The sequence below is a fragment of the Martes martes genome (genome assembly GCF_963455335.1).
Source record: "Martes martes genome assembly, chromosome: 1".
In the NCBI taxonomy this organism is placed as follows: domain Eukaryota; kingdom Metazoa; phylum Chordata; class Mammalia; order Carnivora; family Mustelidae; genus Martes; species Martes martes.
The window spans coordinates 214,931,944-214,955,663 of record NC_137888.1 but is presented as its reverse complement, the minus strand read 5'-3'; the positions used below and the strand labels follow the sequence as shown (position 1 = coordinate 214,955,663).

The 23,720-nt window shown below is 65.2% G+C and overlaps 1 protein-coding gene across 3 annotated transcripts; it reads left to right on the top strand.

Annotated features, from left to right (window-relative positions):
• The first annotated feature begins 2,402 nt into the window (after positions 1-2,402).
• FZR1 (fizzy and cell division cycle 20 related 1) lies at positions 2,403-22,961 on the top strand. Of its 3 annotated transcripts, none has more exons than XM_080823757.1 (14): positions 2,403-2,620; positions 14,924-15,046; positions 16,290-16,415; positions 16,523-16,586; positions 16,678-16,805; positions 17,297-17,379; positions 17,787-17,970; positions 18,475-18,540; positions 19,021-19,123; positions 19,210-19,394; positions 19,531-19,764; positions 20,033-20,137; positions 20,695-20,787; positions 21,190-22,961. In XM_080823757.1, the coding sequence occupies exons 2-14, from the start codon at positions 14,978-14,980 to the stop codon at positions 21,229-21,231; spliced, it is 1,482 nt and encodes a 493-aa protein (XP_080679883.1). In that variant the 5' UTR covers positions 2,403-2,620; positions 14,924-14,977; the 3' UTR covers positions 21,232-22,961. The 3 variants fall into 3 exon arrangements, with proteins under 3 accessions (XP_080679883.1, XP_080679882.1, XP_080679884.1); XM_080823756.1 differs by having other exon boundaries at positions 2,429-2,620; positions 20,695-20,796; XM_080823758.1 differs by lacking the exons at positions 2,403-2,620; positions 14,924-15,046 and adding an exon at positions 15,714-15,782 and having other exon boundaries at positions 20,695-20,796.
• Positions 22,962-23,720: the final 759 nt, after the last annotated feature.

Genomic DNA, 23,720 nt, shown 5'->3' with positions numbered 1-23,720 from the left:
AGACACGGTTATTTTTTTTTTTAAGATTTTATTTATTTATTTGACAGACTGAGATCACAAGGAGGCAGACAGGCAGGCAGAGAAAGAAGCAGGCTCCCCGCTGAGCAGAGAGCCCGATGCGGGGCTCAATCCCAAGACCGAAGGACCATGACCTGAGCCGAAGGCAGAGGCTTAACCCACTGAGCCACCCCGGCGCCCCCAGACACGGTTATTGAATCTGGTGGTGGGTCTGAGGAAGGATGATTGGACCTTGTCTGGAACGGTAGATATTCAAGCAGTTGCTTCATTTGACATTTGTTTGATTTTAAAGATTTTTTAAAAACTTTTTAACAAAGATTTTATATATATATATATATATTTAAGTAATCTCCACACCCAACATGGGGCTCAAACTCACGACCCCGAGATCAGGAGTCTCGTGCTGTACCGACTGAGCCAGCCGGGCGCCCCGCTCATCTGACCTTTATTGATCTGTTCTGTGCCAGGCACTGCTCTGCACCTTCTTTGTTCAGTAGAATTTTCTACGACAGACATATTCTATATCTGCACCGTTCAGCCGTTCAGTAGGATAGCTACTAGCCAGAGGGGGCTGGGGACTATGGAGCATTTCAAAGGTGGCCAGTGTAGCTACAGAAGTGACTTTTTTAATTTTCAAAATTTAATTTAGGGGGGTCTGGGGGGCTCAGTCGGTGAAGCATCTGCCTTCAGCTCAGGTCATGATCTCAGGGTCCCAGGACTGAGTCCTGCATCGGGCTCCCTGCTCAGCAGGGAATCTGCCTCTCCCTCTCCCTCTGCTGCCCCCCCAGCTTGTGTGCACTCTCTGTCTCAAATAAATAAAATATTTTTTAAAAATAAATAAAATTTAATTTAAATAGAGGTGGAAAAATCTGATACTTGATCCAGTTATTGGAAACGTTTGAAGCACGCTTGTACCTGAATTTACTTGTCCCACTGTCAATTTTATACATTGTAGAGATCAAGGTTTAACAATGACAATTAGCACCTAACTGAGATGGGCTGCGAGCGTACACATACTGGGTTTTAAGACATTATGAGGAGAGGAACAAACGGTAACTCACTGGTAACTGTCGATTGTGATAAAACTTTGAAATGTAACTATTTTGGACACATTAAGTTAACTAGATATATTAAAATTAATTACACTGGTTTCTTTGTATTTTTAAAATGCGGCTAACAGGAAAACTTAAAAACTACTTCTGCGGCTCGGGCTCTGTGTTCATCGGACGCCGCTAGGTCCCGCGGTGTGGGCGGAGCTCACTGAAGATGCAGGTGCGCCGCCTACGTGCATCATTTCCTACCAAACACACAGAAACCGGGTACCACGGCCTATTTCTTTCCTTCAAGCCTTCGCCCGCGTGTCCCCGATGGGCCGCGTTAGAGACCCCTCCTTCCTGGTTTTACTACTCCGCCGAGGCCGTCCACCGGGCGCCCCGCGCCTTCTCACCGCCAGCCGGAGCGCCGCGACCCGGACAGACGGCCCTCGGCCCGCGCGACCCCCGCCAGCAGACCCCCGCGCCGTCTGCCCTGCTCGGTTACTGTGACCCGTGCTCTGGGCCTCCGTGCGCGGACGCTTCGGCGGACCCGGCTCCGGCTCCCCCGGGCAGACGGGCGCGCAGGAGGGGACTCGCCCGGGCCGCCGGGGAGCCCGCGGGGGACCGAGTCTCTGCGGGGCGGCCGCACCGTCCGCACGGCCGCTGCCCACGTCCCACCCCACCCGCGCCGCGGCCCCGCGGGCCCCCGCACTCGCCGCGCCTCCCGCCCTCTCCTCAGGGCGCCCCGGCGGCAGTGAAGGGGCCGCTCCGTGGTTTCGACTCGCCTTTCCCGGCGCGTCACGGTGATGAGCGCCCGTGCGCGGCTCGGCCCGTCGCCCCCTTGCCCTTTGGAAGATGTCCGGATCCTCTGCCCACGGCGGGTGGCGGCGCGGGGCAGAGACGGCCAGCGCCCGGGCGAGCAGGGGTGGGAGCGCGGTAACCGGGCCGGCCGGCCGGAGGTCCCGCCGCGGGCGGTGCGGTCGTTCCGGGCCGGACGGGCACAGGCCGCCGCGCGCACCCGCGCCTGACCACGCAGCGTCACCGAGGACCCGGGCCTGGCACCGTCCCCTGCGGAGAACCACGTCCTAAACGAAGCGGAGCCGTTCCCGCAGATCCCACGCAACCGGCTCCGCCCGCCCCCGGGGACCCCGCCGGCCTCGGTCGCCCGTGGCAACGCGTGTCGCCGCGCTTCCTGTATTGATTCGAATCACGGGCGACGTCACGTCCTCCCGAGATGCCCGACGCGCGCAGGCGCAGTCGTGCAGGGTGGGCGGGGCGGGGCGCGGCCCCGGCGGGAGGCCCGGGCGCGCGGGGGCGGGGCGGGGCGGGGCGGCCGCACGCAGCGCGCCGGCGCGGGGGCGTGGCTGGCCGCGGGAGCGCGCGCGGCGGAGGAGGGCTCCGGGAGGCCGCGGAACAGCGACCGCCGCCATATTAAGGAGCGCGGAGCCCGGGGTCCTGTCCGCGGCGGCCGCGGCCGGACCAGTGGAGCTTCGGGCGGCTGAGGCCGGTGTGGCGCGGCGCCGGGAGAGGCGGGTCGGCGCAGCCAGCGGGCGACCGGAGCGAGCCAGGTGAGGCGGCGGGGTCTGGGGACCCGCCCCCCGGGCCCGAGCCGCGACCCCCCGAGCCGGGCCGGGGCCTGACGGCGGCGCGGGCCTTCCCACCGCCCGACACCGGGCCGGCGGCCCCCACGCTCGGGCCCCTCCGGGAGCCGGCCAGCCCCCCTGAACCCGCCCCGCTGCCGAGCTAGGCCCGGGGTGACCTCCGCACCTCACTCCCGTCTTCACCCCCAAACCCGGCCCTGCGTGAGCGCCCCAGCCCGAGCCACCGGCCGCCCGAGACCTGCGCCGCGGCTCGCGTCCGCGGTCCGCTTGACACAGGGGCCCGAGCCGACCCCCTCCCGGCTCGGCGCCTCATCTCTGGCCTCTCCAGCCCGCCTTCCAAATTGGGGCATCCCGGCGCAGGCCCTGCGCGGTCGAGCCTGCCCCCCATGGCTGTCACGACGCGGCGGGGCTCGAACCGGGCCCCCGAAGCCAGTAGACGCAGGTGTGGGGACCCTGTCGGTGTGGGCGCCCCTCCGGGTTCCTGGCACCCAGAAGCGCTTGGGCATTGCCGTTGGGGCGCATCCGTGATCCGCCTCGCCCCCAGCCCCACGGCCTTCTGCTCCCCCGGCCTCCCGGTTTGACCCTTTCCACCTGCCGTCCCGCCCGTGTCCAGCTCTCCGTGTGGGCCCTGACCCCACCGAACTCGGACAGGGCCTGGCTCTGCCCAGCCACCCGCCTGCCCCGCAACATCCCGCCTCTTCCTGGAAGCCCCGGCCGCCAGCGGGAGCCCCCGGGGTGGCCGTCTTCTCCCCATCTCAGCCGTGCTCCCGCACCCGCTGGGTCTGCACTGTCTAGACTGGCCCCCCGCGCGAAGCCGGAGACCCTGCGCTCTGCAGCTGTCTAGCCTAGGCCTGTTTTGTTCTTCCCTGTTCTTTTCCCCGCGAAATCCGCCCCTCTTTCAGGCGCCTGTCATGCTGGGAACTAGCCCCCCCTTCACTCCAGTCCACAGAGTGATGACCTCATGCCTCCGGCTGGTGAGGCTGCACCACACCCTCGCCCCCCCCCAACTTCTTACTATGTTTGAGATGGGGAGGATTTACCAAAAGAAAACCAGTCGGCGCCAGCATACACAGCTGCTCCCCCTTCCCCCGACTGGGGGCAGGTGAGGGGGTCTTCGAAACGCAGGAGGTCGGGTGGTCTCTCCTGGCGGACGGTGGGGGGGGGGATTGCACACTAGAGGCTGATGAGATCTTCTGGGGACAGTCCCCAGAGTGGTACATTGTCCCCTAGAATGCGTTCTAGGCTGCTGTTTGTGCAGGATTTCTCGTGGGCCGTCTCAGCCCTGGAGGTCACGCGCCCCTTCTGTTTCAACAGAAACCACTGGACTGCTGTGCCTTCCGGGCCCCAGAGCAGGCAGGTGTGCTGGCGTTAGGGGCACTTGCGGAGGGAACAAGGTTCCGCTGTTCCAGGAGGGTTTTGTTGAGCATTCTGGGCTCTCCCCCTCTGAAAACCGGGCTTCTGGCCCTTGGACAGCTCTTGGTTCAAAGGACGGGTGCTTTGCTGGGTGGTGGGCGGTGTCCAGGGAGCGAGCCGTGCTGGCCGTTTTGGAGCACCCCTCCACCCCCCGTGACTGTTTTCTGGGGGAAATCTCAGACCCCTGTGGCCCAGCCAGTGGCAGTGGCTGTTTGGGGCTAGGGGAGAAGTGCCCAGAGGCAGATGGGGAGGCGATGAGTTTCCAGAAGCTGGTCTGCCTCCACTCTCACACGAGGCTCTGTTTCAGCAAAGTCTCCCAGTACTGCTTGTTGGGGCCTCTGGCCTGGCCGGTTTGGGGACCAGAGTGGGGCTGGTTGTGGGGACCTTTGGCTTGGTAGCACTGAGCAGGGTGAGAGGGTCCCAGATGGTTCTGTTTGGAGGGCGGATCCTGGACCTTCAGGTCAGGCGTCAGGATCAAGGGACTTGGTCTTTTAGGAACCAGTGAAATGGCACTACCGTTGTCACTTTCTTCTAGAGCAGAGGTTCTCAGCTGGAGACGTGGGTGCTGTCTGGGCACATCTGTGGTGATCACGGCTGTGGGCGCTCCTGGCATCGGGTGGGTGGGGTCAGGGATGCGGCTGCCCCGCCCCGGCGTGCAGTGCTCAGGATGTCTCCAAGTAGTAGCGGTGTGGAGGGACTGGAGTTGAGCCCAAGAGCCCTGTGAGGGCAGGGACTCAGTGCCCCGTAAGGCTGGAGCTCGAGAACACTGGCTGGAGTGGGAGCTAACGGGTGGGGACAGCCAGAGGGTAGGGTCCATCTGGGCCATCCTGGGAGCTGGCACGGGGAGCGGCTGGCCTTCAGAGCTGGGGAAGGAATATCGAGCTGCCCCTCTTCTGCCCCGAAGCTTCCCGCCGTCCGGTTTCTGATCCATCGCCAGCCCGTAGCCTCCCCCTTGTCAGGGCCACTGGTCACCACCCTGGCCACCTCTCACTCCCCCTGCCCGAGCTTTGCTGCTGGCAGAGCAGCTGCAGGTGGCGGGCGGTTTGGAGCTGGGCACGTCCTGCAGCTGCTTCCTTCTGTCGAGCACCGGGACTCGCACACAGAGCTCCTTCTCGTGTGGCACTAGCACTCCAGACACTTGTGCCCCCAGCCACCGTGCATCCTTGTGTCCTTGCTTTCTCCTCCTGTGGCTTCCTCACTTGAGACCGGAACAGGCGTACAGGGCGCGTCCCAGCAGGCGCAACTGGTTTGGTCCTCGACCGTCGTGCTGAACGAATGACCCCCGGCCCCCGCAAAGTGGACTGTGGATTCCCCTCTCCCCTGTCTTCCCACACCTCCCTGCCAGCGAGCAGCCTCCTTTACGGGCCCTGCTTTTCCTTATTTGCTGAATCTTTGTTGGTAACAGATCGATTCGGATAGAATTGCCATGCCGTGTGATTTACTGATTTAAAGTGTACAGTGCAGCGCTTTTCAGCTTGTGCGTCTATCACCTTAATTCCAGAACATTCTTATCACTCCGATCAAACCTTCTTCCCTTTACCCACCAGTCCTGCACCCTCCCCAGCCCCAGCCACCACTGCCCCCTTTTCTGTCAGGCTGAGTCTGGTCTGGGCGTGTCACACGTGTGAACTCTCACCCCATGTGGCCGTCTGTGTCTGGGTCTCTTCCCGGGGCAGCGCGTGGGGGCCTCGCTCCTGCTGGCAGCCGCCGGACGCTCCCGCGCGTGGGGGACACGTGTGTGTCTCCTCCCCAGGTGGCGGACACTTGGGCTGTCATCACCTTTCTCCCGTGGGTAGCAGAGCCGCTGCGAACAGTTGAGCACAGGTTCTTGCGTGGTGACCTTCGTGTTTGATCTGAATTCAGATGCGACTCTGCTCTCTGCACACCTTCTTGGCGGGCACACTTCACTTCCTGTCCTCATTTGCTGCTGGTGCCAAGGCTGGCTCTGGAACTCCAGGCCCACGTGGCCAGTGCCAGTTGTCGTCTGGGTGTCCTGCAGGCGTCCGGGCTGCGTTAGCCCAGGAGAGGTCACTCTTTCCTTGAACCTTTCCCACCCTGGCCTCACAAGGTCCCTCGTCTCCATCCCCCTGTCCTCTCGGGACCGCCTGCTTCCTCACCTGGCCTGGGCAGGCACGGTCTGGTCCCCTTGGTTCCCCTGCTCCCCGGCGCTCTGCTCAGTCTCCGCGGGACGCCACCTTCGGTGCCATTCCCGGTCCCCCTGTCCTGCCGTCCGTCCCAGGACGCGGCCCAGAACAGAGCTCTTCCGGCCTTCCCTGCCCCTCTTCCTGCCCCCAGCTCGCTCCTCACGCCCAGCCTCCCCGAGCCTCTGTGTGGTTCTCTAGGACAGCAACTGCTCCTTCCAGATCCCCGTGCCTTTCGCTCGTGCTCTGCCCGGAAGAAAGAACGGTGGGTTTGTGCGGGAAGGGTCTGGCTGTATTTGCACGGGGCCCTACAAGAAGGAGAAAGACGCAGAGGCGGGCTGGGGCGGAGGTGGTGTCGAGGGAGGCTGAGGGGGCAAGGGCCGGGGCCAATGGCTGCTGGGAGCTGTCTGTCTGTCTGTACTTACGGGAGGCGGAACGTAAGAGATGGGTTAGCGCTGGTGTCTTGGGCCTGAGAGAAACCGCTCCTCCCCCTGAGGCGTCCCGTGAGCTCGGAGTTCACTGCGGGCCGTGTCTGGGGATATTTGTGCTTGTCGGTAGGTGTTCTGGCGTTGGGGGTGGGGGCCAGGGATGCTGCTCAGCCCCCGGCCGTGCCCACGATGGCCCCCTACGGAGAGTGACGTGGCCCCAGTGCCAGCAGGTGGGGTTGGGGGTCCTTGCCCTAAACGTACTAGGTTTTAGGGCTTTCTTCTGCCCCCACCTGGGACCCAGAGGTGGGATCCATGGAGAGACATAATTGAGGAAGCACTTTGTGATGCTCAAGGCTACCTGTGAGGGGGTGAGTTCCCCATTCCTGCAGGTGTGCGAGCAGATGCTATTGTGAGGGGGCTCGCCCTGAACCCCTTTAAGGCCTGTCCAGCCTGTGATCAGGCTCTCTGACATAAGCCACAGCTGCAAACACGTACGCGAGCATAAATCATTCGGGGCTGTTGCCAAGTCATCCTTCCTTTGCGGGGGAGGGCGGGTTGCGTCCTCTGTGCTGGTGTGGACCCTAATGCCCTCGGGGGCTGGATGTCTCACCCCATCTTACTGGAGAATGGGCGCCTAGCAGCGCCCAGCAGAGCTGGGAGACGAGTGGCCTCACCTTGGGCACGTTTCTGGGGCTTCGCGCAGCTGTGCTCTCCTGGGGAGCTGGCCATGTCTCCCGGGGCCATTGTCACAGGCTAGAAAGGAGAGCCTTTGGTCCAGAAAGCCCGCCAGGCCAGGGGCGCAGGACTGCTGATGAGCCCCGGGGCCTGTCTGCCCAGAGGGAGGTCAGGCGTGCTGGAACGTGCTCCTCAGGGGCCCCGGCCCCCGGGCCTCCCCAGAAATAACGACCCTCGTGCTGATTCATACCGGCCCCCGAGGGGAGGTATATCATCTCCCTGTCCTGTGTCAGGCCCGGTCCCTTTTGATTCCAGCTCTCCCAGGCCTGCCTTCTGCTGTAGCGCAAGGGGAGGGACCACTAGCACATCGCGCTCCCTCCACCGTTGGGGGGCGGGGGTTCATGGTCTGAAGTCCCCGCTGTGTGCCCCAGCTCTTGGCAGCCCGGGAGTGTGCCATCTAGTCCATGTCTGGGGACCCCAGCCAGGCCTCCTGCCCCGGAGCCCCATCTTTTACTGACCAAAGTCTTCCCTCCTCTGGGGCAGGGGCAGGCCCTGGGGAGGGGCAAGGGCCCCCCCCCCCCCAGCGCCCCACTGTGGACGGAGGGGCAGGGAGCAGTCTGGTGCACCTGGAGTCTGGCTGCCCCTGGCCCCGAGTGCACAGGGCCCGCCGCCACTTCAGCCCTTCTCTGGGTCAGACCCAGTTTGGTCGCTGCGAAGGCGGCGTCTCCTGTTGCTTGCCCAGGGCTGCCGGGCCAGTCGGGGCGGAAGCAGGGACTCCGGGCCAGGGGTGTCCTCCTCCGAAGCCCCCCCTTTCTCCGGTGTGGGGTGGGGGTGGGGGGCTGAGCCAAGGCAGAGGCAGCAAAGCCAGAGGTTCCCACGTGAGCAGAAAATTGGACAATTCCCCTTTTTCTAGTTGGGTCTTCCTCGTGTGGTACTTCCCCAGCATCTTAAGAGGGTGGCTGAGAAGAACACGCCCAGGACGCCCTCCTCCCCCTCAGGAGGAAAGGGCTGCGCGTCAGGTGGTCCGGGAGCGCAGGGCTCCCCCGGGTGTCCTGCAGCCCCCGCCCGAGGGGCTCTGGACGGGCACGCGTGCTGGAGATTTCAGGGACCCCGCGGAGGCCCGTGCCCCGGGTGGCGGTGCCCAGGGAGCCCCCAGCCGCGTGCGAGCATAGTTCTCGTGGGCAGATGGTTCCCCCCAGAACCGACCACGTGACATGACGCCCCGCTCCAGAGCAGGTCTTTGGTCTTAGGTGGCTGGTCACTCGGGTGCTGGGGCTGGGGACCCTCCCACCTGAGGGAGCGTCGTGATCTGAGCGGCCGTGGGCAGGAGGGGCGCGTGGGTGCCGGAGCTGGATCTCCCGGGGAGGATCCCACAGCTTCCTCCTGCGTGAGAGCATGATGGCGTTGCCCCTGGGGGCAGACACGAGTCCGGGACCCGGAACGACGCTGCCTGCTGCCGTCCTTGTCCCGCAGGGCCAGGTTCGCCTGGGAGCCTGGGCGGCACACGCGGGAGGGGGCAGCTGGTGTCCGCAGGCTCCTCGGGACCATGTGGGTAGCGGCCGCCCCCGACCTCCACCCGCTGGCACGTGCAGCTTCCCCTGCAGAAGCCGGACCTACCCTCACCCAGCACGGTTCTGCCAGGGGACGCCGGGTGGTGTCCAGGGCCTCTGTGGTCGTCACAACGGGAAGGGCCTCGGTGTAAACCGTTTCCTAGCGGCCACGTCCAGACCACCCTCACCCTCGAGACACCGAGTCACGAGAGCCCTGTCGTGGGCATGTTTCTTTCCTTCGGCTTTTGCTGGGAAGCCGTACAACCTCGGAACCGGGAGGGGCTGGTTTTTCGAGATGAGCAGGACCTCGAAGGACTTGAAATTTGGTGAGTGCTCCTGGAAGCAGCACGCTCCGGCCCGGGGGCCCGGGGCCCAGCGCGAACTTGGGAGGAGCTGCGGCGTGTGCTGTGCCGCCCCTGGGCCTGGAGGGGAGACGGTCGCGTGTCCATGCCGCCGCCCTCGCTGTGCCCCCCGCAGCCACTCCCCCACTCCAGGGGGCTGGGAGACAGCATGGGAGGCGGCGTGCGCCATGTCGTTGGTCCTTGCTCACACCGGGCCCAGCCTGTGTTCCGTCCTCTCCCTCATCTGCTGGCCTCCAGCGGGTCTGCCCCGCGGCACTGGGAACATTCTGGCCAGACCTACTCTCAGGGGGGGGATGTTCCCAGCACTGTGGGCGGCTGAGCAGCGGCCCCGGACCCCACCCCTCAATGCCAGAAGCATCCCAGTCATGACAACCACACATGTCCCCAGACACCGCCCAGTGTCCCCTGAGGGGCAGGATGGCCCCGGTGAGAGCCACCGGGTGGTACCTGGAGTGAGAGCATCTTTGCTGAGTTCTCGGTGGGCGGAAGCCTTGTGAGCAGCACATGGCGGGGCTGGGAGAGGTCGGGGCTAGCGGGGGGCTGCAGAGGAGCTGGGCTCCGCTCCGTGACCACCGGGGGGCATCGGGGCCCTGGGTGGGCGAGGAGCGGCACACGGCCAGTGTGCGGGAGGGCAGCCCTGGGTGCTCGGTGACCTCTGACCCGTACAGACCAGCTTTCACTGCATGGGGACCTCATCATTGTCCTCCGAGGTGACTGGGGTGCTGCCCGTCTCCCAGGAGAGCGGGCTCGGGGGTTGGAAGCTTGTCTGAGGCAGTGGCCTGTGGGTCTCCTGGCCCCTCATCCTGGCGGCCACGTTGGAAGAAGAGGAGACCGCCTTCTTAAGGGTTGGCTTGGTGGGAGGGCAAGTCTGCCAGTGCGGTGCCCAGTGGAGGGGACGGTGGCAGCGAGTGCCTGAGGACTCTGGCCCCCCTCACGTGACCTGGACACCAGCCTGCCCTGGTCAGCAGGGCGAGCGCGGGGCCAGCGGGGCGCTCACTGCTGCCTTCCGGCTCTGTCTTGGGCTCGGCCTGGGCGCACCGGGGGCCCTTTCCGCTGCAGCCTGCGGACAGTCCATGCTCTGGACTGCTCGCTAACACGAGTCGCCACAGGCTCTCGGGTGTTTCCTTAGGAAGTTCTCAAGTGTGCAGTGAAGGCAGCCGAACGTGGGGTGCCCTGCCAGCCGTGCCCCGCCCCTGGGCCGCAGCGGGAATCCAAGAAGTGCGAACTTGCCCAGGGAAGCAAGGCTCCTTCCTCTCCTGTCCCCCAGCCCCTGTTCCTCTCCGCACGCTGACCCGTGCCGCAGGCTTCTCCCTCCGAAAGTAGCTTGTTGGCTCGGAGCTGCACTCAGGTGCGTGGGGCCCGCTGGCCCTCCCACTGCCCCGGCCGCTGCCCTGTGCCCCAGTGGGGACAGGAGCCTCACGCCGCTGCGTCGGCCCTCGCCTTCTGCTCCACACGCAGCCTGCACGAGCGTCCTCGTACACGTGGCTTTGCACACACGGGGCTATTACGGGCGGATTCTTAGAAGCAGAGATGCCGCGTCGGAGAGGATGTGCGTTTTAAATTTGGAAGGCAACTGCCAAATTGCCTTCCTTGGAAGTCGGGTTTCAGCTCCTGCCAAGGGCGCATGTGCCTGCCTGCTCCGTTCACGGGGGCAGCCGGGGGTGTCAGCCGGCCTGGGAGTGCCGGCCCGTCGCTGGGGCCCTGCTGCCCTCCAGCAGCGCCAGGGTGGGCGTGGGCGCGCCCGCCCCCTCCCATGGCTGGCCGGTATCATATCCCCCCCACCCCCCAACTTGTCTCTCTTTTTTTTTTTTTTTTTAAGATTTTATTTATTTATTTGACAGAGATCACAAGTAGGCAGAGAGGCAGGCAGAGAGAGGGGGGGAAGCAGGCTCCTCGCTGAGCGGAGAGCCCAATGTGGGGCTCCATCCCAGGACCCTGGGATCATGACCTGAGCCGAAGGCAGAGGCTTTAACCCACTGAGCCACCCAGGCGCCCCTGTCTCGTCATTTTAAATAAAACCGTCTGTGGTTTGTCTCGTCTTGCGGACACTTTTGGTTTCTCTTGGGCCCTGCCGTCCGTGCAGCACATCAGCCTCGCCGGCTTCACCGGGCGTCACCTGGGGACACAAGCCTGGTGGCCTTGCTCTGTGAATAGGGGGCTCTGGTTTCCATCAGGACCAAGTTCACCTGGGCTGAGAGGTTTAGAGCCCATAGCCCACAGGGTGACCATTGCTGGGGCCCCTCGTGCCCCCCAGAGCCCCACCATCCCTGAGCAGCCCTGTGTGGGGAGAGCAGGGGAGGGATATCTCTTGAGCATTGGGGCTGAGCATGGCCTTCACCCAGCCCCCCCCAGGGCTCACTGCCTGGGCGGCGGCAAACGGCTCCAGTCAGGGCCGTGCGGGCTTGACTCCGCACACAGGCCAGGGACGCCAGCTGCCTCTCTGACCCTTCTTCCTCATCTGTGCGGTGGAGAGGACAGCTGACTGGCCCCACTCTGGCAGAGTACCCAGGAGGGTAGAACTTACCAGAACGGAGCCATTATCACTGCTCTTTGTGTCCCTGTCCTCTTCCTTCCCTGCCGCAACCGCCCCCGGGGGAGTCTTGGTTCTCAAAGCGGTCACTGGCCTCCTGGAGCTCAGCCCTGGTTTGCATGTGGCCCAGGCTCACCCCGGGGGAACCCCCGTCCTCTGAGTGGGCATCTCCAGCCTGGACACAAACTCGTGTGGCCACACGGCCCAGGAGTGGTCCCTGTGGTGACGGCACACGGGGTTCCTCCTGCGGCGGGCCAGTAGGTGGACTGGGAGCTGGATGGGAAGGGCCCTCGCCCCCAGAGAAGTGAGGGAGGCTAGAGGGACACAGCCCACTTCTGGACTCTGCTCTGTGATAAATGGGCTGAACCAGTCCAGGTACCTCGGCCGGAGCATATAGTATCCATGCAGGGTGGGGGGGGATTGCCAAGAAGGGGGTGGCTGCTCCCCTAGGTATACCCCAGAGGGAGGGCCTCAACCCCGCTTCACTCACAAAGCAGGAGGCCTGCTGTGTGGCCCTGTGGGGATGACGGGGCTGGGGGAGCTTGGGAACCCCAGGCCCTAGGAGGAAGGGCCCTGGGGGCAGGTGGACACCCACGTCAGGCCTCTGGGCAAAAGCCCCTGTCCATACCCCTACGTGACCCAGGGCCTTGCTGCCCCGGCTCAGCCATCGTGGGTTCACGTGCGTGTGAACGTGGTGCACGATGTGGGGCACACCGTGGCGACTAGTGGCCGCACGCCTGTTCCTCCGAGTCTAATCCAGCTGGTTTGTTCTTGGCTGAGTGTCCGGCTTTGGGCCTAGACCACACCAGGCCAGCGCTCTGTGTCCCCTCATGGCAGGTGAGGGTCAAGGACTCGGTGGGCTCATGCTGCTCCTTCAGCCATGTGCTGTACCCAGTCTCTCCACCACAGGCCCAGGAACCCACAGAGAGGCCATTTGGGGATGTCGAAAGTGGGGCTCAGGCAGGTTGGCCTGAATATCTTCTCGTGTAGCCACAGCTGGAGAGGTGTGAGTGGTGGACCCCCAGGTCTGTCCCCTCCTAGGTGACACGAAGCTAGTACTCTCCTCGGGTGTCTTTGTTTGAAGATTTTATTTGTTTATCTGAGAGCGAGCAAGAGAATAAGCAGAGGGAGGAGCAGAAGAAGAGGGAGAAGCAGCCTCCCCGCTGAGCAGGGCGCCCGACGGGGGACTCGATCCCCTGACCCCGGGATCGTGACGTGAGCCGAAGGTAGACGCTTAACTGAGCCACCCGGCCGCCCTCAGGTGTCTTTGCAAGGGCAGGTGTTCTCTCTGGTCTGCCCTCTGTCTCTATGGACGGGACCCTCTGGGGAGCCCCTGTGAGTGGGATCCCGCAGGATGGGTCCCGGGTTTGGCTTCTCTCCGTGAGCGCGGGGTCTTCCGGGTGCGCTCGTGGTGTGGCAGGAGTCAGACCGCCCTTTCTTTTCAAGGCCAAATTACGTTCCAGCGTGTGGAGGGACCGCACCGGGTTTATCCTTCTCTGGGGGTGGACACTTGGGAGCCTGTCTCCTCGGCTGTCCGGAGTCATGCCAGTGCGGACGCTGGAGGGCTTGGCTCGGTGTGGGTCTGCCTTTCCTCCGGGGCACATACCTAGAAGTGGAATTCCTGGGTCCCCGGGCTGTGTGTGTGTGTGTGTGTGTGTGTGTGTGTGTGTTTGTGTGTGAGAGAGAGAGAGACACACGCACACGCACACAGAAGCTCGCGGGCTCGGGGTGGGGCCTGTGCTTCGTGGAGACAGAGTCTCAGTTTGGGAGGGTGAGAAGGTTCCGGAGCTCCCTCTGGAGCTGAGGGTGTTTGCAACGCAACGTGAGTGCTCTACGCCGCAGATCTGTGTGCTTAAAGCCGTTCCAACATGACGTGGTTTTTTGTTTTGTTTTGTTTTTTTAAGATTTTATTTATTTACTTGACAGACAGAGATCACAAGTAGGCAGAGAGGCAGGCAGAGAGAGAGGGGGAAGCAGGCTCCCTGCTGAGCAGAGAGCCCGATGCGGGGCGCGATCCCAGGACCCTGAGACCATGACCTGAGCCGAAGGCAGAGGCTCAGTCCACTGAGCCCCCCAGGCGCTCCCGACGCTCTATCTTATGTTTCGTGTCTCTTACTATCATTTTTTTCTTAAACGCAGCTGTTGACCTCCGCAGGGTGCTGCACTTCAAAAGTCAAAAAATTAGAACTTTGGGCCGGCTTCTGCTTTTCAGTTGGTCCTTCCCTGTCATGGCCCCAGGGCTCCAGCCGGGGTGGTGGGGGGGACGGTGACTGTGAGCGCTCAGGGAGTCTAGGGTGGAGAGTGGGCACGCCGCAGGAAGCTGCCGTCCTCTGCACAGCCCCTGTGCTGGGCTCTGTCCCCCACATCCTTGCTCTGGCCTCGAGGCTCTGCAGAGCCCCCAGGGGAGGCGCAGCTGGCAAATGTTCCCCATTGGTTTCTGGAAGCAGCCCCTGGCAGGGGGCCTGCTGTGTGGCCCCGTAGTAAGGAGCACGCTTCTCCCGGAGGTGGCTGCCTGCTGCCCCTTGTGCTGGACAGCGCTCAGCCCTTTCTTCCCTCCATGTGCTCCTCCTCCTAGAACATTCTTCAACTGCCTCCTCTCTTCTCACTCCTCTTCGGAGAAGCCTTCCGAGCGCAGAGTTGAGCACAGTGGGAAGTGGGTGTGAGCACTGCCACGTGGTTCTGTTGAGCCCCGCCCGCTGTGCACACAGGCCAGCGGACTGTGGCCCCGGTCTTGCTCTAGGACACAGAGGCTTCCCCGTTCAGGGAGGAACCCGTGCTGGAACCACTTCAGCCCTTGTCCAGTCCCCCATCTCAGGGCTGGGTGTGGTCGGGGGGCAGCTTGTGGCCTCAGAGGGTCTGAAGCAGGAAGCATGTGGTGGGCTGCGTGGCTTGGAGGGGTGGCCCTGGGGCGAGCTCCATGGCCCAGGGACAGATGAGAGACTTGCACTAACCAGGACAAAGACCGGGGGGAGCCCCGGTCCTCCCCATCCCAACCCCCTGTGGCCTCCATAGCCTGTGGGGTACACCAGGCCCCCCCCTCAGTTCCTAGGAGGGAGGCCCTACACGTGGTGGGGGTCCCGGCCGTCACCGTGGAGTTCCCTGCGGCCACCAGGCAGTGGCGGGGGCTGCTGCCCGTTGGTGCTGATCCCGGTCTTGCCCTTCCTGCCCCAGGCTGACCTTGGCCAGCTGACCTCCGCCGGCGGGCTGGGCCTGCCCTGTGTCGCCATGGACCAGGACTACGAGCGGCGTCTCCTCCGGCAGATCGTGGTTCAGAATGAGAACACCATGCCCTGCGTGAGTTCCTGGTGCCCTGCCCCAGCCGGCACTGGCCTGGCTCCTTGCCGGCTTGGGGCGACTGCGGTGAGCCCCTGGCACCACCTGCCAGAGGACGGAGGTGCAAGGTGGGGGAGGGGCACAGCCACAGCAGGGAGTCCCCTCCTCGGGCTTCCCACGCCCTTCCTGCTGCTGGAGCCTGCATGGACCGTCGGCTTCCAGATCCCTGTTCCCGTGGGGCCGCACTCAGGGCTGAGGAGGGGGACGGTGCAGGGGTGCTCTCGGTTTCCAGAGAGGGAGGCAAGGGGCCCAGTGTCTCAGACCTGTGGACTGGCCTGACCGCGCACAGCTGTGATGGTGGCATGAGGGGGCCCGGTCCTTATCTGCTGGAAGCCAGCAGCGTTTGGGGGTGCCCCTTCCCTGTACCCCACCTGGTCCGCCACGCTGCCTGTGTCTCAGGCTCCTGACGTGTCGCAGGCCGTGCTTGCTGCTCCTCTCTGCGCTCTCAGCTCCGCAGGCTGTCGAGGCCTCAGCCCCTTCTGGGGGCCCTGTGGGGGAGTCCTTCCTAGGACTCCTGGTGTGGCCGGCAGTCCCTGGTTTCAGGGCCATCCCTCCCGTCTCTGCCTTGTCTTCGTGTCCCCTTCGCTGTGTGTCAGCGTCTCTAACTCTTAGGAGGACACAGGGCATGGATTTGGGACCTGTCCCACTCCAGTGTGGCCGTCTTAACTGGCTTGCACCGTGAAGACGCAGTGTCTGAGTAAGGTCACGTCCCGGTGCCGGGGTTAGAGCTTCAGCGTGTCCTTTTGGGAGACATGGTTCAACCCACTGCACATCCCTTATGGGGAAAAGGGGGTGGGCCGGTTTGCCGGGAGCCAAGCCCCCATATCCACTGCCCGGCTCTGGTGAGGGAGTCCCAGTTCCATGGGGAACCGTCCTGGCCTGAGGGGGATGGCGCTGACGGGGTGGTGGCTCTCGGCGCACAGGGGGTCCAGGGTCCTGGGTCCGCACTGTGCTCTTTCCCACCGCCTTCGATGACCGGGAAGCAGATACAGCCCTGTGGCTGGTGTAGGTGCTCCCCACCCTGCTGCTCCCGGAACAGGGAGGCCAGACCAAGCACGTAGCTCGCTCACCGGCTCACCGCTGCCGCCCGGATTTCTAGGACTGATGCCCTGGCTCAGTGACCAGAGGCCAAGTGCAGGGAGACCGGCCTCGGCCCTGCACGCGGCGGGCTCTGAGGCACCTGCACCGCCTGCCGTCCTTGCAGGTCGCGGAGATGCGGCGAACCCTGACGCCGGCCAACTCTCCCGTGTCCTCTCCGAGCAAGCACGGGGACCGCTTCATCCCCTCGAGGGCCGGTGCCAACTGGAGCGTGAATTTCCACAGGATCAATGTGAGGGGCTGCCCAGAGGGCGGCGGCCGGGGCGGGGGCCGGGGGGAGCGGGGGCCCCGGAGGCTTGCTCCAGCTGGCCCTGCCTCCTCCCCCTCCCTCTCCCGCAGGAGAATGAGAAGTCCCCCAGCCAAAACCGGAAAGCCAAGGATGCCACCTCAGACAATGGCAAAGGTCAGGAGTCAGGCCACCTGCGCCCCTGCCCCCACGTCTGTCCCCCCCACCCCCCGCCCCTCCGTGGCCTCACGGAGCCCGCTGTCCACAGACGGCCTGGCCTACTCTGCCTTGCTGAAGAACGAGCTGCTGGGAGCCGGCATCGAGAAGGTGCAGGACCCACAGACCGAGGACCGCAGGCTGCAGCCTTCCACACCCGAGAAGAAGGGCCTGTTCACGGTGAGCCCGCGGCCTCTCCCCACCGGCAGCCCACACCACACCGGGCTACCTGACTCGGCCCCCGCTCGGCCGTCCTACGCTCAGCCGGGCAGACATGTAGCCCCACGCTGTGAGCCGAGGCTGTGCTCTCTCGCTGCCCTGAAGGCAGCGCTGGGACAGGGACCAAGTGCATGGTCCCGAACCTCAGGGTGGCCCCGGCACAGAACTAGAAGGAGCCTGGCTTGGGTCTCCTGAGAGATGGCCAGGGGGCTGGTGGCCGTAGGGACAGCAGGGAGGCTAAGACAGGCAAGTCACTGTCCAGACAATGCCTCAGGCCTGAGGCCTGGTTTGCTTTTCGGAATCCCTCTCCCCAGAGCTCGTCCGGGTTCTGTGTGCACCCCGCACGCCTGCCCGGCCTCCAGCAGCGCGGTGGGCACCGGGACTTTGGGCGGGAGCTCCCTGAGCTCAGGCTGAGGCTCTGCTCACCAGGTCCCCCCCAACCCCACCTCCAGTATTCCCTCAGCACCAAGCGCGCCAGCCCTGACGATGGCAATGACGTGTCTCCCTACTCCTTGTCCCCAGTCAGCAACAAGAGGTGAGTCTAGGCCTATGTGGGCAGGGACAGGGCTGGGACGGGGCCGGGCTGGCAGCCAGGTGCCGCCGGGGAGCCAGGGTTGGTCCGAGACCTGTGCTCGGGGTGCAGGAGAGGCTCAGGGGGCCTCCCACGCTGGGGACGCTCTGCAGGCCCAGCGGCTTTGGGCTCAGCAGGGGAGTCAGGAAGGGCTCCTGAGGAGGTGCTGGGCAGAGGGCCTGGTGTGGCTGTCAGAGCCCGGGGAGACTGGTGGCCGCTGGGTCGCCCATAGCCTCGGAATCACGTGGGCGGCAGAAAGCGGGGCTGGATGAGCAGAAGACCCCGTTGGGCCAGGAGGGGGCACCTGGGGCTGCAGGGGAGAGGAGATGGCGGCTGCTTTAGGGCGGGGGGTGGGCTCTCCCTCCCTGCAGTCAGAAGCTGCTTCGGTCGCCGCGGAAGCCCACCCGCAAGATCTCCAAGATCCCCTTCAAGGTCCTGGACGCCCCGGAGCTGCAGGACGACTTCTACCTGAACCTGGTGGACTGGTCGTCCCTCAACGTGCTCAGCGTGGGGCTGGGCACCTGCGTGTACCTGTGGAGCGCCTGCACCAGCCAGGTGGCCCCGCTGCGCGCATGGGGGTGGGCGCGGGGGCGGGCGGGACCAAGCTGGCCCGGCCCTGCTGAGGGGGCCGCCCGAGTAGTGCCGGGGTTCAGGGCCTGCAGGGCAGGAAGCTGGTGCGCTTGGGGCGGGCTGTCTTTGGGAATAAAATGCAGGCGCCTTCCAAACAAGGCACGTGAAGCCGCCTCAGAAAGGGCTGCCCCTGTGCTCGCGGCAGCCTGTGGCCTGCGCCTGCCGCTCGGTGCCCTGGTCACCCGAGCACCCCCAGCCCCACCGCCCGGTCCAGGCTCTGTGCTCACTGTCGTCCCCATGCCGGCGTGTGTCCCCTCCCAGCGTGCAGCCTCCTGAGCCCCGACTCTCAGCCCCGACAGCCATGCGCACGGGCCTGAGGTGTCCCGGAGCGAATGAACGGGGACAGACGGGGATGAATGGATGGGGCGGGCCTCGGAGGCCAGGCAGGCAGCGTGTCAGCTCACACCGGCCACTTCCTCTCTCCCCCAGGTGACCCGGCTCTGCGATCTCTCCGTGGAAGGGGACTCGGTGACGTCTGTGGGCTGGTCTGAACGGGTCAGTACGTGATCCCGGTCCCAGCTAGGCAGGGCTGGCACGGGGGAGATGTGACCCGGTCTTGCGGGCGGGGGCCCTGCGAAGTGCTGCGGGGGCTTCAGACACCCACAGGCGCCGGCCCCCGGCTTGGCGGTCACTTGTCTAAGCTCGGGGAACGGCCTCGGCACCCCTGCCTGTCTCCAGCCTGGTCGAGATGGTTACTGCTCCCCAGAGATATGAGGCCAGGTGTCCCCTGCGGACTGCCCCCCTCACCCCCACAGCTGGCGCGGCAGCCACACGCGGAAGCGCACGGATGCTTAGTGCGCCGGCTAGAGCACCTGTGTGGCCGTTTTCCCGGCGGGTTCTGAGGAGGGCCATCCTCCTGGTCCAGAGGGACTCGCAGAGAAGCGGCGCTGAGCCCCCGGAGGGAGAGGAGAGTCAGGGCCGCCCGTCAGGGAGAGGGCCTGACGCCCGCTCCCTTCCCCCTGTGATCGGTCCTAGGGGAACCTGGTGGCCGTCGGCACGCACAAGGGCTTTGTGCAGATCTGGGATGCGGCCGCGGGGAAGAAGCTGTCCATGCTGGAGGGCCACACGGCCCGCGTCGGTGAGGAGCCACCCGGTCCCTGGGGGACAGGTGTGATTCCTGGGGGGCCAGGCCTCAGCCTCCCTTGCCCTCTGCCCGGCCCACAGGGGCGCTGGCCTGGAATGCCGACCAGCTGTCGTCCGGGAGCCGGGACCGCATGATCCTGCAGAGGGACATCCGGACGCCGCCCCTGCAGGCCGAGCGGCGGCTGCAAGGCCACCGGCAGGAGGTGTGTGGACTCAAGTGGTCCACGGACCACCAGCTCCTCGCCTCAGGGGGCAACGACAACAAGGTAGGTGCCCTGGGGCCCCTGCCCTCCTGGCCTCAGGCTATGCCTTCCACCACAGGGAACGGCGACGCGGGTGCTGTCCCGGTGGGGCGGGGGTGCTGGGAGGAGCTCGGGGGCCTCACGGCCGCTGCCCCCGCAGTTGCTGGTCTGGAACCACTCGAGCCTAAGCCCCGTGCAGCAGTACACGGAGCACCTGGCGGCTGTGAAGGCCATCGCCTGGTCCCCGCACCAACACGGGCTGCTGGCGTCCGGCGGCGGCACGGCCGACCGCTGCATCCGCTTCTGGAACACGCTCACCGGGCAGCCGCTGCAGTGCATCGACACGGGCTCGCAGGTGTGCAACCTGGCCTGGTCCAAGCACGCCAACGAGCTGGTGAGTATAGGGCCCATGCACACGCCTCCTGCCTCGGCGCCGGAAGGCCTTCAGAGCCCAGGGCTCTGGGAGCTCAGTCAGCTCAAGGCGGCTCAGTCCGGCTGTCTCCCGGAGCGCGGGGAGCAAGGGCCGTCACCTGCGGCCTCTGCGCCTTGCCTAGCAAGCCCAAGATGGCTCCTGGGTGGGTGCGCTGCACCGCTCGCGTCTGAGCCCCGGGGCCGCAGAAGGGGGCACCTGAGTCCCGGCAGCACCCTCTCTGCCCCCCCAGGTGAGCACGCACGGCTACTCACAGAACCAGATCCTGGTCTGGAAGTACCCATCCCTGACGCAGGTGGCGAAGCTGACTGGGCACTCCTACAGGGTCCTGTACCTGGTGAGTGTGCCCTGCCTGGGGTCAGGGAGAACGCCACTGCCCCGTGCCCCTGAGAGGCGGTGTGCAGCCCATGCCTCCGTGTCCCCCCTGCCTGCACGGTCAGGTTGTCCCACCACCCGGCAGCCGCCTTCCTGCGGCCCTGCCCTTCCTCCGCTCGGCTGTGCGTCCGCGTTCGCACAGTGAGAGCCTCCGCAGGTAACCGGGTCCCGGCGCTCGCTGGTCCCTGAACGTTTCACCGGATCGCCATGCGCGCCGGCTCGGAGAAAGGGTCCCTCTCGTTTTTTTTCTTTTCAGAAGAAAACATTTTGTGCTTAAACCCACATATCGTTTGTCTGATTGTACGGAACAGCGTGTCTGTCCTTGAGGCAGGCGGGGGGCGGCCGTGTGTCCCCACCAGGATGCTCTAACCGTGGCTCTGCCGGGCCACCTGGCGGCCTCCATGGGGCCTGCCCCACCGCGCCCCCCGGCTCCCCGTCCCTGGCTGCATCCGGCAGCTCTGTCCGTGGAGGGCTGCCTGCGGGGCATAAGGCCAAGGGGGGGTCTGTCTGCTTCCCCAGGCCATGTCCCCTGACGGAGAGGCCATAGTCACCGGTGCTGGGGACGAAACCCTGCGGTTCTGGAACGTCTTTAGCAAAACCCGTTCGACAAAGGTAAAGTGGGTCGGTATCAGTGCCAGATGTTCCCCCACGCGCGTCCCCTTAGCCTGTCCTGGGGCCCCCCCCCCCGAGTCACCCGGCCAGCCCCGTTTACCTTCTCAGCTGTGGTCTCCTCTGGGACTCCCCATGTCCCCTTTCTGCTCTTGCATTGCCACACAGCCCAGGCCACATGGCACAAGGTGCTCAGAGCCTTGCTCCCCTACACACCTCCGGGTGCTGGGCACGGTGCCCACAGGCTCCCCTGGCCCGAAGCCTCGCATGCCCTCCAGGCAGAAGTCCCTTCTCGTGCCAGTGCTGCCGGGGGCTCAGCCCCAGTGGCCTGGCCCGGCGGCCCACGATCACAGGGGAGGCCGCCCGGGGGCTGCGGCTCAGCGCTCCCTCCCGTGTGCCCCGCAGGAGTCCGTGTCAGTCCTCAACCTCTTCACCAGGATCCGGTAAAGTCTCAGGCCTCACCGTCCGGGCGGCAGAGTCCCGCTTCTCATCAGCGTGCATGGACCCTCCCCTCCCCAGCACACAGTCCCCAGAGGACGCAGCCGGGGCGGGCGGGGAGTCGGGCCTGGAGGACCCCGAAGATTCTCATTAAAGCCTGATTGCGAACCCTGGCAGCCGGTGTTTGGGGCGGGGACGTGGCCGGGCCCCAGCAGGAGAGGGGGCCCCAGCGGGGACCATCTGTTGGGCTGCTCTGCTGGGAGCACGACGGACGCCTCCTGGGACCCAGCCTGCTTCCATCTCCGTCCGCCGCTGCATCGTCGGGGCCGCGCGCGCCTCCCAGAAGTACGTGCTCACCGCCGCCATCACCACTCGCACCTGCGGGACAGACGGCAGGATGCCAGGCCGGTCAGCTGGGGCTGGGCGGACGGCTGGGGTCGGCCCACGGAGCAGAGGGACAGACGTCTGACGGGTTTCTCCGCGGCCAGCGCGGCTGCCCTTGCCCCGGCATCCGTGCCACTGACTTTCTGGGGGACACGGCGCCACGTGCGGAGCGGGCCCCGGGCAGTGTCCGGGCCGAAGGAGGTCATCTGGAGCTGGACTTGCTGTCTGAGGAGAATGAGTCAGGTCCGCTCGCCGCGTTGTGTGTACCCTGACCCCGCACTGTCCTTGTTGCTGACGGGGGGCACGGCCCTGTTTCATCCCCAAGCCGGACTCGGGTGCTTGCGGCCTGCTGGGCGGCCGGTCAGGGTGACCCCAGGGCAGACTCGACCCCAGAGGCCGTGTCCTCTGGGCATCTGGCTCCTGCCCTCCAGCCCGTTCCCCTTCCCCCAGGCCGCCCCATCGGGTCCTGTCCGTCTGTGCCGTCGGCTGTGGGGCAGCCAGGGAGGAGGCACCCGTAGGTCTTACCCGAAACCTCCTGAGCTTCCCCCAGCCCACCCTATGGTTCTCTGCTCTGTGCCCAGCTGCATATGGGCCCGTCCCCTCCTGCCTCATCTCCAGACCAGGAGACAGGGAAGGAGAAAGGGAGGGCCTGGGTGTGGTCAGGGGCGTGAGCAGCCAGCGCCCCCCCCCCCCCCCGCCCCCGGTCCTCGGCTCCTGGGTGCTGCGGAGTGGATGGGGTGGGGCAGGCCTGGGCTCGGTGGGGTCCGGCAGAGCCCCTCCAGGTCCCCATGGCCTTGTGCCCCCGCTCCGTTGGCCGTGTGTGTGCACGTGTATGTACGTACTTGTGACTTTCTTTGGATTTGCTTCTGTGTCCTTGTAGCTTGGTCCCGGGGAAGTTTAAGGCTGGAGGGGGCAGCAGTGGCTCACCCACTACCCACCGTGGGGGGCGGTGCTCACCGCTCCTGATCAGCAGAGCCTGCCTGAACCGGTGGGGAGCGGTGGGAGCCCGCCTCCTGGGCCCTGGGCCACACCTGCCTGCCGCGGGGACGGACGAGGGACCGTGTACATAGATGTGTGTATTTTGATCGGTCGAGTTCTTATTTTTGTTGGAGTGTTTAAGAAACCAGGCCAGACTTGGCCATGCGCTCACCTTGGGCAGTTGCAGGAGCCCGGGAGCTGCTGTGCCCGTGGGACCGCCTCCCCCCTCGGACCTGCACCAGGGAGTTGGGATGGCGGGGCGCGGGTCTGCGTGGGGCTGACTGCAGGGCAGGGGACGGAGGGGCGCCTAGTGCAGGGCGAGCCTTGTTTCTTGTGACACAGCATCGTTGTCATTAAACCAGTTGTGGGTTCATGCACTGCTAGGGCTGGCTGTCTGTCTGTCCGGTCTCCAGCTGGGGTGTCTGGATGTCGCACGCAAGGGGCAGGCGGCTCGTCCTGGGGGAGCTGGTTATGGAGAAGACTCACAGGCCGTCCGCAGGAGGTGCTGGTGACCCCAAATTCAGGGTCCTCTGGGGCCGAGGACAGGGGTATGGCCAGTCCTTGTGGCCCAGCGAGGGTGTGGCCCTGCTGTGGGGAAGGAACTGCCTGGTTGCCCTCTGGAGGGGGGAGAGCAGGGCAGGAGTGCGGTCTGTGCGTGCAGAAGGCGGGCTGCGGTGGGGCAGGGGGTGGGCTGGGGGCAGAGGAGCAACCGGATGAGGACGGGGGTGCTGGGGCCAGGGGGCCGCGCAGCAGCTCTCGGGCGGGGTGGGCGTTGCTGCCTCCTCCCCCTGACCGCCAGGGAGACTGAGGCCAGTGGGTGCCCTCGCTGGCCCAGCATCTCACACGGGAGGCAAGATTTGTTTCAGTGGATCCTTGAATGTAGCTTTCGCAGTAAAGGGAAAGGGATTTAGTGGTAGTGGGGGGTGAGGCACAGCCATGGGCGGGGGGCAGCGGGAACGGGGCTGAGGACGCTGTGAGGGCTGTAGAAGAGGGGGCCTTGGAAGTGGTTGAGGGGAGCAGAGAGTCTTGGGGCTGGAGAGGAAAGCCAGGCAAGCGGTGACTCCAGCAGGACCTGGCAGGTCAGGGGCTCCCGAGAAGACGGGCGAGCCCCCTACAGTGAGCAGCTGGCCAGCCCC